Source organism: Hyperoodon ampullatus (genome assembly GCF_949752795.1).
Source record: "Hyperoodon ampullatus genome assembly, chromosome: 1".
Lineage (NCBI taxonomy): Eukaryota > Metazoa > Chordata > Mammalia > Artiodactyla > Ziphiidae > Hyperoodon > Hyperoodon ampullatus.
Window position 1 is genome coordinate 198,180,074 of NC_136914.1, and position 14,826 is coordinate 198,194,899.

The following is a 14,826-nucleotide window of genomic DNA, read 5'->3' on the forward strand; positions in this document are numbered from 1 at the left end:
TTTATTGAAGGTCTAGGAGAATTTAATAGGTGGGGCTTGAGAAGCGACAATACTACTATCTTGTATTGACAGGGCCTTATGGTTTACAATGTAATTTCACATCTATGTCCTCATTTAGAGGCTAGGAGTTAGGAATTGCTTGTCATTCATCTTTCAATGTATCTGAAATGTGAAATTATTGATCTCTATTCCTCCATGCCCCAAAGGGTTAGGAGGATTCCTGCATCACTGTTTGCAGAATTATAGAGTCCAGCCAATTGGTCAAGCTGAGAAACGATTTAAAACTGTAATTTCTCTAAGTATTGCTAAACCAAGACTTGTAATACAGTGTGTCTGAATTTTTTTCAGTGTTGTGGATCTATGAGCCAGTGATTATTTAACAGGAATACTCAGGCCTAAAACGAAAGTGTGTGTTGACCAACTGAAGCTAATAATGTGGCCAAAATTTTAATTTTTGAATAAAAATTTCTTTTCAATGATATTTCTTCTCTATAAGATAAAAAATTATTTATGAATAATCACTTTAAAAGTATGAAAGTTGTCGCTAAAAATTGAGAATATAACAGGGCTGGCCTTATATTTTAATGAAGTAAATGCTCCTCATTTATTGAATAAAAAGCATATGGGCACTTAGAACCAGCTTTGGCCAGAGTATCAATTCTCTGTACAACATGAGTAACATTGATGAATTTCATAATGTAAAAATGGTTCTTTGGAAAATAACCATACTAATTTCTTCTTTCTTTTTGTCTGTCTAGTGAGAACTCAGCAGAGGCAATAGCAGTAGATTCTAACCATCAGTCGAAGTCCCCACTGGAGAAGTTTATGGTCAAACTGTGCACTCATCATCAGAAGCAGTTCATTCGTGTTCTGAACGATCTGTACACTGAATCTCAGCCAGGCACCGAGGACCTGCGACCTTCGGATTCTGGAACAATGGATGCCTCCACCTGCAATGCTGGCTGTGCCCAGCTTGGCACCAAACCTAAGGAAAAGGATGCTATGTGTCTCAATATGAAGTCTTCTACTTCTGTAGAGTTGTTCATAGACTCATCAGGCTCTCACAGCCCTCAGCGCTTGACAGAACAGGCCCTAAAGGAGCCTCCTCCCGAGACAAACTCTGTAGATGGAAGAGAGAATACTTTGACTGTTGTCCAAAAAGATTCCTCTGAACTTCCAACCACTAAACCTAATTCAATGGATAGTTCCACTCTGGGATACCTCACTGCATCTAATTCTTCCTCAGTAAACTTCCACCACATCTCTAAGAGCTTGGAGGGGCAAACCACTGGACAGGAGCAAGACACAGATGTGAAAATATGCAAGGATGGTAAAGACCACGTGCAGAGTTCAGCTTTAGTAGAAAATCTAATTGCAGTAAAAGTGGCAACTGAGAATACTGAGGAGAACAACAGCTGTATTGTTTCTCAAAGAAATTCATTCAAAGCTTTATCAGAAGAGGCTTGGGACTCAGGGTTTATGGGGAATTCACCTAGAACTGCTGACAAAGAGAATGCTTTACAGTGTAGCTCAAAAACACCTTTACGCCAGGACTTAGAGGCAAGTGAACAAGATTCAAGGCCAAAGCAAGAGAACCATCTTCACTCATTAGGAAGAAATAAAATGGGTTACCATTTACAGCCCAGTGATAAGAGCCAGTTTGATCATTCCAAAGAAGGTTGGTTAGCCCCCAGCCCCATGCCACCTGTACACAAAGCATCTAATGGACATTCACGAACCAAGATGCTTTCAACCTCCATTAAGACAGCTCGGAAAAGTAAAAGGGCATCAGGGTTGAGGATAAACGATTATGATAACCAATGTGATGTCGTTTATATCAGCCAGCCAATAACAGAATGCCACTTTGAGAATCAACGATCGATATTATCTTCTCGGAAAACAGCCAGGAAGAGTACTCGAGGATACCTTTTCAATGGTGATTGTTGTGAGTTGCCAACTGTTCGCACACTGGCCAGGAATTTACACTCCCAAGAAAAAGCAAGCTGCTCAACACTGGCCTCAGAGGCAGTGGTCACTCCCAAGCAGACTCTTATCATTTCATCACCTCAGCCTATAATAGATGTGCAGCATCCCAGAGAAGACAACCCTGAAGAACCTAGTAAAGAAATAACCTCCCTCAAGGAAGGAGACAGAGATGCGTCATCTGAAAAGGAATCTCAAGAGCCTGAGGTTTGCCCTGTGACAAATAACGCAAACCCAAGCAGCTCCTCTAGATCAAAGGAAACAGCAGCCTCCAACCCAGTGTGGCCTCTCCCTGCTCACCTTCCTGAAGAGGATCTTCCAGAAGGCAGCTCCGCAGTCTCAGCTCCCACAGGAAGTGGGATATCTTCCCCTGAACGAGACCAACAGCCAGTTGAACTGCTAGATACAAAGGAGATGAGTATACCCCAAGACTGTCCCCCGCTTCCCTCCACAGAGAGCCTTTCTGAGGGAGGCAGTGAAGATGTTGTTCCTAGGCCTTGTTCCCCTCCTGAAACAGTAAGTAGAGAGGTAAGTCCTCTGTGCTCAGAAAATCAAAGTCCCCCAGTGGGCTTGGAGCCTCCCACAAGCCTGGGAAAGGCTGAGGAAGACCAAAGCATCGGTACTGAGGCTGAGACCGAAGACACTCAGGAGTTAGATACTGACCCACCCTTGAAGGAAAGCAGCACTTTGACTAATGAAAACCCCAGTGAAATTGAGGAAAGTGAGGCACCAGGTGGTACAGGAAAATTCGAGGGAGAGGATGGTGATGTAAAATATCCTACAGAAAAAGATATGTGTGATCAAAACATTGACTCACCTGAAGAGAATCTGGACAAGAAGAAAAAAGGTAAAAAATTCCCCGAGGCCTCTGATAGGTGCCTAAGAAGTCAACTTTCAGATTCTTCCTCTGCCGATAGGTGCCTAAGAAATCAAAGTTCAGATTCTTCCTCTGCTTGTGCTGAGATCAAGGTTTCTAAAAATCCTGGTGCAAAACGGTCTAAAAAAGAAGGGTATCCTGGTGGGACAGCACCTGAGAGCTTCCTGACTGAAGGTTTCCATACAAAAGCTCTGGAGGACACTGAAAACCCAAATGTCAATGAAAACCCCTCTGAGAAAGATGCTGAGCAGGAGGGTGAAGGAGGTAGGATGATCACCAGGCAGACTTTTAAAAACATGCTAGCAAAAGAAGTCAAGGGGGAAGAAGAAGGTATTTTCCCCAGCAGTGATCCCTTAGCCACAGTTGGCCAGCCCCTGCCTGGAGAGAAACTGGAAATCTATGTTCAGTCTAAATTAGGTGAGAACAGTACTCAAGACCCCTCTGAAAGCATTCCTTGTACGTTCCCAGAACAATCAAAAGAGAAGCCAGGACCTATTCCTGCACAAGAGACGGAAGAGGTTGTAAACGATATGGATAGTGCAGACAGCCCGCATAAAGATGATGACAGTGATGTGCTATCTAGCACAGTTGGATTGTCAAGTAGTAGAAGTGATGACGCTGCTGGGCCCCCAAAATGGGTCCCAAGGCTTACAAGACTGACCTCCTCAACCTACAACCTAAGACATGCTCATTCTCTGGACTCCTTGGATACTATAAAAGTGACTTCCGAAAAGGAAGCAGCACAAGGAAACACAATCCCAAAGGAAAATGAAACTTCAGAGAGTGGAGATCCCTTAGACGAGGATGATGTGGACACAGTGGTAGACGACCAGCCAAAGTTTGTAGAATGGTGTGCTGAGGAGGAGAACCAAGAGCTCATCGCCAACTTCAATGCCCAGTACATGAAAGTTCAGAAGGGCTGGATCCAGCTGGAGAAAGAAGCCCAGCCAACACCAAGAGCAAGGAACAAGTCAGATAAGCTGAAGGAAATTTGGAAAAGCAAGAAAAGGTCACGGAAATGTCGGGGTTCACTGGAGGTTCAAAAGTTTTCTCCTGTTCAGATGCTGTTTATGACAAACTTTAAATTATCTAATGTTTGCAAGTGGTTCTTAGAGACAACTGAAACCCGGTCTCTGGTAATTGTGAAGAAGCTCAATACTCGTCTTCCAGGAGACATCCCACCTGTCAAGCATCCTCTTCAGAAGTACTCTCCTTCCAGCCTGTACCCCAGTTCACTACAGGCTGAACGCTTGAAAAAACACTTGAAGAAATTTCCCGGAGCTACTCCTGCTAGGAACAATTGGAAAACACAGAAGCTCTGGGCTAAATTTCGAGAGGATCCTGACCAAGTGGAGCCAGAGGATGACAGTGACGTTAGCCTCAGCCCCAATCCTGAAGACAGCATAGACGAGGTCAAGGAAGGTAGAAGTAGCCATCCTCCCACAAACTCACCTACCCCTGCCAGTACCCGGATCCTTAGAAAATATTCCAACATTCGAGGAAAGCTCAGAGCCCAGCAGCGTTTGATCAAGAACGAGAAAGTGGAAAGCCCATTTGGTCCGGCTGTGGAAAGTAAACAGAGTTGTAAGAGTGTATGCATCAACCCTCTGATGTCCCCCAAGCTTGCCCTGCAAGTAGGTGCAGATGGGTTTCCTGTTAAGCCCCAGAGTACCGATGGAATGAAGGGAAGGAAAGGGAAGCAGATGTCTGAACTCTCGCCGAAAGCAGAAGTTCAGAATAAACGCAAGAGGACAGAAGGCAGCAGCACTCAGGACAGGAAGGACAAGGGAGCAGCGATGAAGACCAGCAAAGAAAAGCACGTTGAGGGATCCACCAGAACCCCCGCTGCCAAGAAGCCAGCTGCAAGGGACAGAATCAGCCAACTGCCCAAAAAGACGACTTTGAAGGAGAAGAAAGTGAAGATCCCTAAAAAGTCACCTGGGAAGAGCTGCCCTCCCTCCAGGAAAGAAAAAGAGAATACAAACAAAAGACCTACCCAGCCCTCCCCCTCGGAGATGGTGACAAAACCTGCCAAGCAAAAAGGGGCAGGTGAGTCCTCTTCAAGGCCACAGAAAGCCACAAATAGGAAGCAGAGCAGTGGAAAGACTAGGGCCAGACCCTCAACGAAAACCCCAGAGAACAGTGCAGCCCAGAGAAAGCGAAAGCTGAAGGCAAAGCTGGACTCTTCCCACAGCAAACGGAGGCGGATGGATACAAAGTGATTGGAAGGGCAGTATTCAAGAGTTAAAACTGTTCTATAGAAGTAACCCTTTATTTTGCATTAACTAAACCTGCTTTTATAAGCTTATCAAGCCTTTCAAGTCTGCAGTTAATGGAGAACACCACGATTTAAGATGTCAGAAATTGCGTCTCAGATGGAGAAGGGAACTTGCAGAGTCTTTCTCTGAGGCTGAGTAAGGGAAGTTATATATTATATTCTGGTTGTTCCTTGGGTTTTAAACTTGGAACCAAGCAGTTTTAGTTTTTAAAAGTACAGTGCCTTATTTATCCTTTTTGTTTTTAAATTTACAAAAGCTAAAAAGCTGATCTATGTGATTAAAGGCTTGTATTTTATACTTGATGCACAAGCACTTGTACTGTAGCCGAGAAGACCACCATCATGCACATAAAAGTAGCTTTTCAGCAGCCACCCTGCAGTATCTGTACATGAACAGATGCTCCTCTTTGCAAACCCCAGCAATGAACTTCCCTCTGTCTTGTTTGTTTAAATGATATTTGAAAGCTAAACCAAATCATTTTTATGGTATGTGGAGAATGCAGAGGGAATTTATAATTATTATAAAAGGTTAATATTTCTGTTACCCCGTTTTAAAAATTCATATTCATTGTTGGTCACTCATCTCTGATCTTTTGTCATTTGAAGAAATGTATTCTAAATTATGTGCCCATGGGATAAGAGGTATGTCACAAGGTGTTAATATTGATTTATGGGCTCTAAAAGTTATTCACATCCCCCAAATTATTTGCATTACTGATTCTAATCATCCTTTTCATTTTTGGCCTTGCAGGATCGCTAGCACACTAATGAGGTTTTCATCCTACTTTGGGGAGAAAAAACCAAAAAAACTAGGATCTTTTTTCCATCTTGTAGCCGTAATTTGACAATTAGGATAAGAGTGACCGTTCTGATTTTTTCCTTGCCCTGAGTACTTCCATAGTCAAAGAAAGCCAAAATGTTATTTTCAGTAATAGAAAAGTTTAAGACATATGTGTGTATGTTTGGGTGCATTTGCATGTGGTTATAAGCCACAAATGTCTCCCAAGCCCAGTTTTACAGTAAAATTCTTTCTTCTCCATGCAGTGTGATAGGGTGTTCATGAACTGAGTAATTAGCATATGCCAGATGACTTAAATGTAGCCCAGGGTCTCTATGAGTATCCCCTAAATCACTATGGCACCAGACTCAGAGAGATGTAAACAACACAGAATTGTATAAAGGTCAGAGCAACCTTGCAGTTGGAGAAAGTAGCACCAACATCTCATAGTGTGCCCATACACACCCCTGTACCAGGAGCTAATGTTCAGCTGGTATTCCAATGTGAAATGTACATGGTTAGAGTAGTAGGTGCCCTTTCTGATTGGTTAGCACCATACTAGCAGTTAATACTTGTAGTATTACACTGGCCTCTGTCATGTCAGGCTGTGTTTCATGGCTCAAAAGTGCGAGCTGCAATATTTGTAACATGTTGTTTGAGGCCTAAGATGGGTACATTGGCTTTACCTTGGTGCCTATAACATTGCTCCATTATAACATAGTGTGTACTCGACATCTCCATTGGGCCACTCTACCAGTAAGGCTTGGTTGCTAAAGCCTCAGCCAGCTTCTCTAACGTGCTCTCTTCCCAGAATAGGCTTGTATGGATAGCTGCTACTCTCTCCTTTTTATTAAAAATGTTTCCATTCATATTGCTTCAGATCTGTTTGGATTAACCCAGATGTACCTTTATTCATGCATTAGTTCATTCAAATCACGATAAAACAGGTTTTCTACCCATTCTGTTAAAGTTTTGCTGTATATAATGAAAACTTCTGATTGGATAGGACTGGAGAAAAGCATTTGATTCATGGGAAATTGAAAATTGTGTTGAATTTTATAGATAGTGAAGTTTACTATCTTCCATGAAGCCTTGATTTTGTTTCGTAGTGTCTCCTCTATCCCATGAGTCTTTTTTTTTTTTTTCTTTTAATATCTTTGACTTTGGCCATTCAGGAGCTACCTATATTAATGAAACTGCTGAGTGTGTATGTTGGCAACCTTTCTCAGCATTAAGTTGCACAGAAGCATTAACCTGTTTTAAGTATGTTCATTTAATCTATAAAAGTGGTTTTAAAGTTTTTAAAAATCTTTTCATATAGTCGTCACTGGATATTGCTTTTGCGGTGACTTAAACGGTGGAGGTTTGCCCATGTCAGGTGTGCTGATCCCTGTACATACGTTCAAGGTGCCCCCTTAGCTGCATATAGACTACCTGGTAAGGGTGCTTGGATTAGGTTAGGGATGTGAGGCTGTAAGTGGGTGGTACTTTTCCAGTTGCCAGTTTATAATTCATTCCATTACTTTTCTAAGTTCTTTTTCATTTTTAAAAGCTTACTTCAAGATAATAGCCTTCTTTCCCATTCTAGGCAGCATTTGAGATAAGGTATCAATGTTTATGTATTTATTTTATACACCTAACAATGCAATGGATCATCTTTAAAATCAACTTACACTTTATATTAGACCACATTTAAGTAGACTGGGATTCTACATAATTAAGACACCTAAAAGTTTAGAATTATTTTTATATTTGTTGAATCTCATTTTTGCTGATTCAGTTAACTTTACTAATAGAAGAAAGAAAAAAAGCAAACTTGAGGGCCGACTCTGGAAGCCCTTTTACACTTACAACAGATGCTGGCAAACCTGTCTCCCAGACACCTCCAAGCCTTGGTTTCGTCTCAAGTCTCCCCTTGTTTTCCCTCTCTTGCAAAGACCTCCTTCCTATAGCCATTGTCACAGTGTGGCTTGCCACTCGATGCAAAGGCAGTCTGTCCCACCTTCTGGATTCCAAATTTGAAAGGAATTCTCCTCCTGGGCCTGTACTCAGTGATATGACTGTTGGAGCTGATGTTGATGACCAGAGAACATTGGTATTTCCTCTGAGCTTCTGGAGGAGCTGGAAGACACCTGGGAAGCAATCACTGAAGCTCTACCATAGCTCCCCAGAGGTAGGCCCTCTTCAGGAGACCCATTTCTATCTCCCATTTTCTATCCCCTGAGGCTCCCTGGGTTTGGGAGGACAGCATGGAGACTGTACCCTCAGTTGGGGTCCAGAGCCTCACCCCTAGCACTTCCTCAGATGTGTAGCAATCTTGCAGCGCAGCAGGAAGGCCATGAACCTTTGTTCTGCTCTTGAGGCTTCTTATATACAAATGTTATTAATGTCTGTTAAGGGACTAGCAACTAGCAGTTGCTAGTCCCTTAGCTCCCTTACGTAGGCCAATTCTGTTGTGTCTGTACCTTATTTAAAAAATAATCTTAGGCTGTGGGTTTCGTGCCTCATTGTTCCTGCGTAGTATAGATAGGTGTTAGTCATCCTTTCACAAAGGTGGTGCTTTTAATAGGATCCTCTAAGCATCACATACTGTGCGGGTCACTTCAAGATGGTCATTTTGAATTGAAGTTTGGACTCTTCTCCCTTGTGATGAATTCTGTAGTGATGACTGAAGCTGTCACCATCATTTGTGGGCAGTTTGCCTGTTGATCAGTGGACCTAAGAGCCAGGTAGGAAAGGGCAACATACCATGTGAGGCAAGCTGGAGATGCTGTAGTGTCACCTTCAGTGAGTCTGGCGTCTTGTCACTGCCCCTGGGACTGGGCTGGAGTTTCCCAAGGTGCTGGCCCAAGTTGCCACACCCACTCCTTTTGGTTTTAGGTCAGCCCATGCAGGGTCTCATTTGGCTGACAGATGATCTTTCACAGGTCTGCAAACTGTGGGCTGGTCATTCTTTTGTAAATAAAAGTTTTTTGGAACATAGCCACTCCCATTTGTTTATGTATTGTCTCTGGCTGCTTTCCAGCAGAGTTGGGCATCTGCAGCAGAGACCACATGACCCACAAAAGCCTAAAATATTTACTACCTGGACCTTTAAGAAAAAGTTTGCTGACCCATGCCTGAGAAAAGAATCTTTTTTTCAGGAAATAAAAGCTTCCCTGGTTTATCTTCTCCTCTCTTCTGCCTCTTCTCCTGTCTTCCTTTTCTTCTCCTTCCTCCTTATCTTACCTCAGTTTTGTTCTTTTTATATTGCCACAGCACATCAGATACCATCTCCTGAAACTTGAGCTACTTTAGCTTCACATCCTGTTAGAATCACCCATCACAGTGGCCAAATCGAGGCCACCTTAACCTCTAGAATCAGAATCCATGAGCAACTAGGAATTCAGAGTTCTAACATGATGTGGCCTGGGCCTCTCCTTTCATTCAGTTTTTATCATAGACCTGACTCTGGCTTCACTTCTTGTTTATTACTAAAGTAAGCCAAATTTTGTTTCTTTCAAAATTAGTTGAGACAACTTTAGGTAGATGTTCAGTTTTCTGAACCTTACATTTAGATATGGAAAAGCCTTTTCACAGAGAGGAAACAAAGTCCAATCATAAACCCAAGGCATTGTTTATTATGTAATATTTTTGGCCAGCTTCTAGGAAAATAAAAAATGTATTGGCACTGATACTTTTTTCAGTCACCTACTCTTCTTTCAAAATAATTCTATTAAAGCACGCCAACAACTGAAAGATAGAGGCTTGAAGTGCTTTAGAAAGACTAATAGAAAATTGGAGCCTATTATAACCTGAGTGTGACTGAGAAGTTATGGATGATTAGATTAAATCCTGTCAACTGCCAAGGTTTTGTCTTCCCCCTCCCCCAAAACTCAAGGATCTGTTTCTCAGTGGCTCTAAAACAGTGACTGTTCCATTTGTTTTGAAACAGATAATTATCATTTTGAATTCTTAACTATGAATTTTTATCTTCTTATGGCTCGCTATCCACTGAAATATTGGAAATTTTTCTGAGTATGAAATCATGTCTGTGTAAGGCATCAGCAAGGCAATCCTCACATCCCAGCAGTAAATACTCTACCCCAGACTTGCTCCCAAGTCCTTTTCAGGGAGAAAGAGAAAATAAAAAGATGATTGTATTTAATACAAGCAGAATTATGGGAAGCCTTTTGAGACAGCCTTCGATATAGTTCATGCCTTGAAATGTCAGAACAAACTGCTGTATTCTACAGTGGACGGGTTGGAAGACATGAAAGTCTGACCTCCTTCGCTTAAAGATACAGTCATGCTCAGGCAGAAACCCAGAGCTCTCTGATGCTGCTTGCCATGCTATACTGGGGACCCAGGGAACCACCTGAGTCACTTTGCAGGCATCCTTGCTCATGCTTCTGCCCTTGGAATTGAGCCACAGCTGGCCAGTTCCTTTCATTACCTTCCCTTTGTCTGATCATTTTCCCAGAGCCCTGTTGGTTTATGTTAGTGCTCAGAGGGGCAGGTGTGTGGTTATGCTCGCCAGTGAGCAAAGTGACAGGCTTTCTCACCTGCCTGGGACCATTCCATTTAACATGAGGTGCTCAGTAGGCAAGCCACATGGAAGTAGATTGCTTATTTAAAAAAAGAACCACTGGCCCATGGTTTTATAATATACCAGAGATTGGAGGAATGCATTGTACCTTGTTTTTTTAAGGGTTATGTTAAAAAAAAAAAAGAGTAAAGAGACCCCATGTGGCCCACACAGCCTAAAATATAAGCTATTTACTACCTGACCCTTTAAAGAAAAGGTTTACTGGCCCTTGCAATATGTCATTCAAGATCAAATTGTGTGGCCAGTTAGGCACAAACTTATTTTTTTATGTAGTCCAGCATTGCAACATCTCTTTCCTTTTAGATTGCACGGTTTCTGCCTGTTCGATCTTAGCACACAGCTGCTGTTCCACATTATTCCCGACTAATGCTCGTGTATTAAAGAAAAAATATATCTCCCTTTGTGGATTGAGTATTTGTTGAATCGTGGACATTCAATCTGATCTACTAGGATAACTAGTTAAAGCTAAAAGTACAAAATCTTTTAAACTAAAAGTACTACAGTTGTCTTCATGTTTATGAGTCAGGGTGAACTTGACTCTCATGGAGAGATATTCCCCTACAGCAGTGCTCAACTCAAATGGATTTCCTCATGAACTTAAAGTCTAGAATAGTGCCTCTCCCGACAGGCAGAGAGCATGTTAGTTCCACCCCCAGAAACTATACGGTATATTCATGTACAGTATATATGCAAGTTTATCACTCCCCAAGCTTCGGTCATTACTTGTGAATATAAATAGCTGGTCTTTTTACCTGTCTGAACCTCTAATCCAGATCACCCATCCTCAGCTCTCTTAAAAATACCAGCATGTCGATGGCACCTTGTCAGCCCACCATCAGCTTTAGACCGAAGTTCAGAGCTCTCTGGCCTGGCCAGTGAAGCCCGCTCCTGGTCAGGCCTAACTCACCTCATTTTGAGGACCCACCTTTGGCACCTTGCCTCTTCCCTCTTCTGCTTATGCCCCAAGCCCCCTTCCAGGAGGCCTCTTCTCTGAGAAGTCTCCTACCTTTCAAGTGCTTCACTGAACATATATATGTTGTATTAGAAGCATTTCTTTTCGTAACTTTTTCTTCTCGTAGTTAGCCATTGGGTCCAAATGTAGTCACCTTACCAACTTTCTCACTCAAATTGTTTTCTATAATCTACACTTCATGTCGTCTTGTAGCTAAATCTGTAGAATTTGGGAGCTAGTTTGTGGAAGAGATGCTATACAAACAAGATTTTCATAATTTTGTATATTTATACCACAGGTAGGGATTAGTTTTAGAGCCACTATAGCTTAAGGTTATAAGTTTCACCAGTGATTTCTGCATTCTTAATACTTCTAGGAGACTATGTGACTATGATTTCAAATACATATATATAATACGTATTTATACACACCACTGTGAAATTTATTTCACTGTGTAAATAGTGGTATTTTCCTGTTCAAATGCTTCTATAGAAAGTATTTATTTTAACAAACAAAAAAAATTAATGTCAAAAGGGCTTTCCAAAAAAGCTTTCTTTCTAGAGAACCCATCCTCCCCAGCTACGATGCTCAGCCACTGAACCCCCAAACAACATAGTGAAGGCAGAAGAGTGAGCCTTGAAGCCCTCACTGTATTGGGGCAGATGCAACTGGATTGGGAACCTGAGCACAATCCCCACTGTCACCCCATCCCAGAACAAAGTGGGTCTCCCACAATCGATATGGCTGCACCAGGCATGGCATCGGGGCTTGCCTCTAGCAGCCCACTTTTTGCATACACAGTTGGTACATTCAGCTGTAGATTTCAACATCCTGTGCAGGGAGGTGAGCCTTAGTTGTAACCCCAAGGAAATCCAAACCTATACCTGTGGGATATGGAGAAACCACTGGTTGCCTAAAGAAAGCATTAAGATGTATTTTAGTCTTTCTCACCTTCGAGAAAGACACCTGTTCCCACTCTCGTTAACAACGGGAGATAAGCATGTTTCCTCCCGCACCTTGACTGAGTACTGAGCGCCTCAGCTCGCTGCCTCGCAGAGAGGGAGGGGCAGCCCACCTATGACTGATGGTACACAGTGAGGCCATCTGCTCTAAGATGTGTGCAGCTTTACTTCTCAGGAGTCCTGGTCTGCAATTCAGCACCCGTAAATGTAATGGAGCTAATGCTTTCCCATCATGTTCCTCTTCCCTGTGCCCCATTCCTGGGCACCCCTGTCTGAGTCACGATTCTCATTCTGCCCGGCTGGCTGGACTGAGAACTGCAGCTCCAGGACTGCGGTGAGCTTGGGACTGGACACACAGGGATTTGTGTCATCCATTTGAACCATAATTAGCATATTTACTTATGGCCTCCCTTTGTCTTTTCTAAACAAATGAGGAAGACACTTGAACAGTAATGCTGGAGAATGTTTTTTTTAGATGCTATTTGTAAGCAAATCTGATTTTAAGATGAAATGTGAAAGGGTAACTAGGTGCCAGGGAATTTAGCACTGAACTAGACAGTCAAAACTTTTTTAACCTTTGCAGGAAGAAATAAAGTTTGCTCTCATCTAAATGTTCACAAGAAATAATGTTGTAAATAGTTTTTAAAAAATATTTATTACATGTGCTGTGTACAGATTCATGTTCTGAGTGATGTTGGTTTGCATTGTAGTATTGTAGAAGAATATATTTTGAGCAGTGGACTTCCTTTCATAACACAGTTCACACATGGAGAAAGAACAAAAACCAGCAGGTTGAGAGCTGTTTGGGGCATTTGATCTGTAATGTTACATCAAATCCAAGCTTTAATCGTTCCCTCTTCTCATCTGGTTATGTTATATATTTGTACACACACACACACGTATGTATGATAAACCGGTCAGTGGTCAGCCCCCAGGCCTGCAGAGCAGATTCCCAGGTTTTCTTTCTGATGTGTTTCCTGTAAGCAATAAGATTCTAGGTGATAGCATTTATTCCGGGCTCCGCGTTAGCCCTTGTCTCAGAGGATAGGGTGGGGTAGAACAGCTCTTGCTAAGACCTCTTGCCTTTGCTGGAGAGGTTGCTGTACTTGAATTTTTGCTTCTGTTTGTCTGCACGCTCCTTCACATCATACGACACTAGCGATGGATGAGAAATCTGCCAGCACCAGACACATCAAAAATTGGGCATAGAGACTGAAAAATTACCAATTTTCCATGAATTTGTAGGGTTTACAGAATCTAGCTGAGGCAAAATGCATTTGGCTATAGCATAAGTGTAAGAACTTTTCACATTAAAAATGTAAATGGCCAATAAAAAGTCCTTTGACTGTATCTGAGCTATCTTTAAGAGCTAGCCCATTTCCTGTACTCCTCCTCTGTGCCTGAGTTTGAAATATGTGAAGCCCCCTCCGTGTCTGGGGTTAAATCATTTAGGTTCGTGCAAAGAGGGCAGTTGCCTCTCCAAGCGTCCCAGCGTGTTCAGTCCAACAGATTTCTAAGCTGTTTAGCAGCCTCTCCTTGTGACCGTCCTGAACTTTATGAAAAATACCCCACACCCAGATAACCATTAATAGAATAATGTAGTTTTTTAGGCTTTTGGAATATGTCTTCTCTTTTGTATTTATGATGGTGTTTGGAATTTTTCACTAGTGTTTTTTTAGATTGAAGTGGGTGCATTAGGCTAAAACTTTCCATTGCTGAGCCTGAAGCAAGCAAGAGGAAAGCAGACCTATGTTGTGTCTTTGGGAAGGTGACTACTTCTTGTGGTGGGGGGAGGGTGGGGGTGCGTTATAGATTATGTGGGGTAAAATAGAATTCCGCCCTGAGGCTCCCGAGTCTTATGGCCTTGTAATAAATAATCCCTTTATTAGCCTCACTTAATCTCAATAGAAGCCTGCTGTTTACCCTCAGGGAACAAGTAGTTTTCAAAATTGAGCTCCTCCCAGGTCATTGGCCAGTGCCTGTGTGCAGGCATTGGTCATCTTTGTGAACTCATGGCATTATTTTCCCATATGTATTATGATATTAAGAAATTCAACCCCAACCTGTATGAAAAGCACAGCCCAGGGTCCTACTTTTAGGCTAGAGTTAATGCCTTTGAGAGGCCAGGGGGTCATAGGAGGCCCATGCAATTTAACTGAAGCTCAGGTGCCGTGTTGGGTTTTTATTGGTTTTAGGCCACAGCCTTCAGAGTGAATTTAGGGCAGGGCTGCTGATCCGGCTGTGGATCCAGGGAGCTCTAAGATGAATCTCTACCGTTCCTTTAAAGGTCTTTCTGGTTCTTCCCAGTGTTGTCATGGCCGAGGTCAATCTCGTAGTTGTTCAGATGTGCTCCTTTTTGCTGTCTTGTGAGTCTTAGCCAGCCATCCAGATGCCCAAGGACAGAGTCT

At 42.5% G+C, this 14,826-nt stretch overlaps 1 protein-coding gene across 1 annotated transcript in view; it reads left to right on the forward strand.

Moving 5' to 3' along the window:
- The window catches only part of LCOR (ligand dependent nuclear receptor corepressor), a gene marked incomplete at both ends in the record, with an annotated part of 34,124 nt that extends 29,042 nt beyond the window's left edge, over positions 1-5,082 (forward strand). Inside the window, one exon of the mRNA XM_079716208.1 lies at positions 759-5,082. Within this exon, the coding sequence (XP_079572334.1) occupies positions 759-5,082 (4,324 nt within the window). The remainder of the gene's footprint in view (positions 1-758) is intronic.
- Between the last annotated feature and the right edge of the window lie 9,744 nt (positions 5,083-14,826).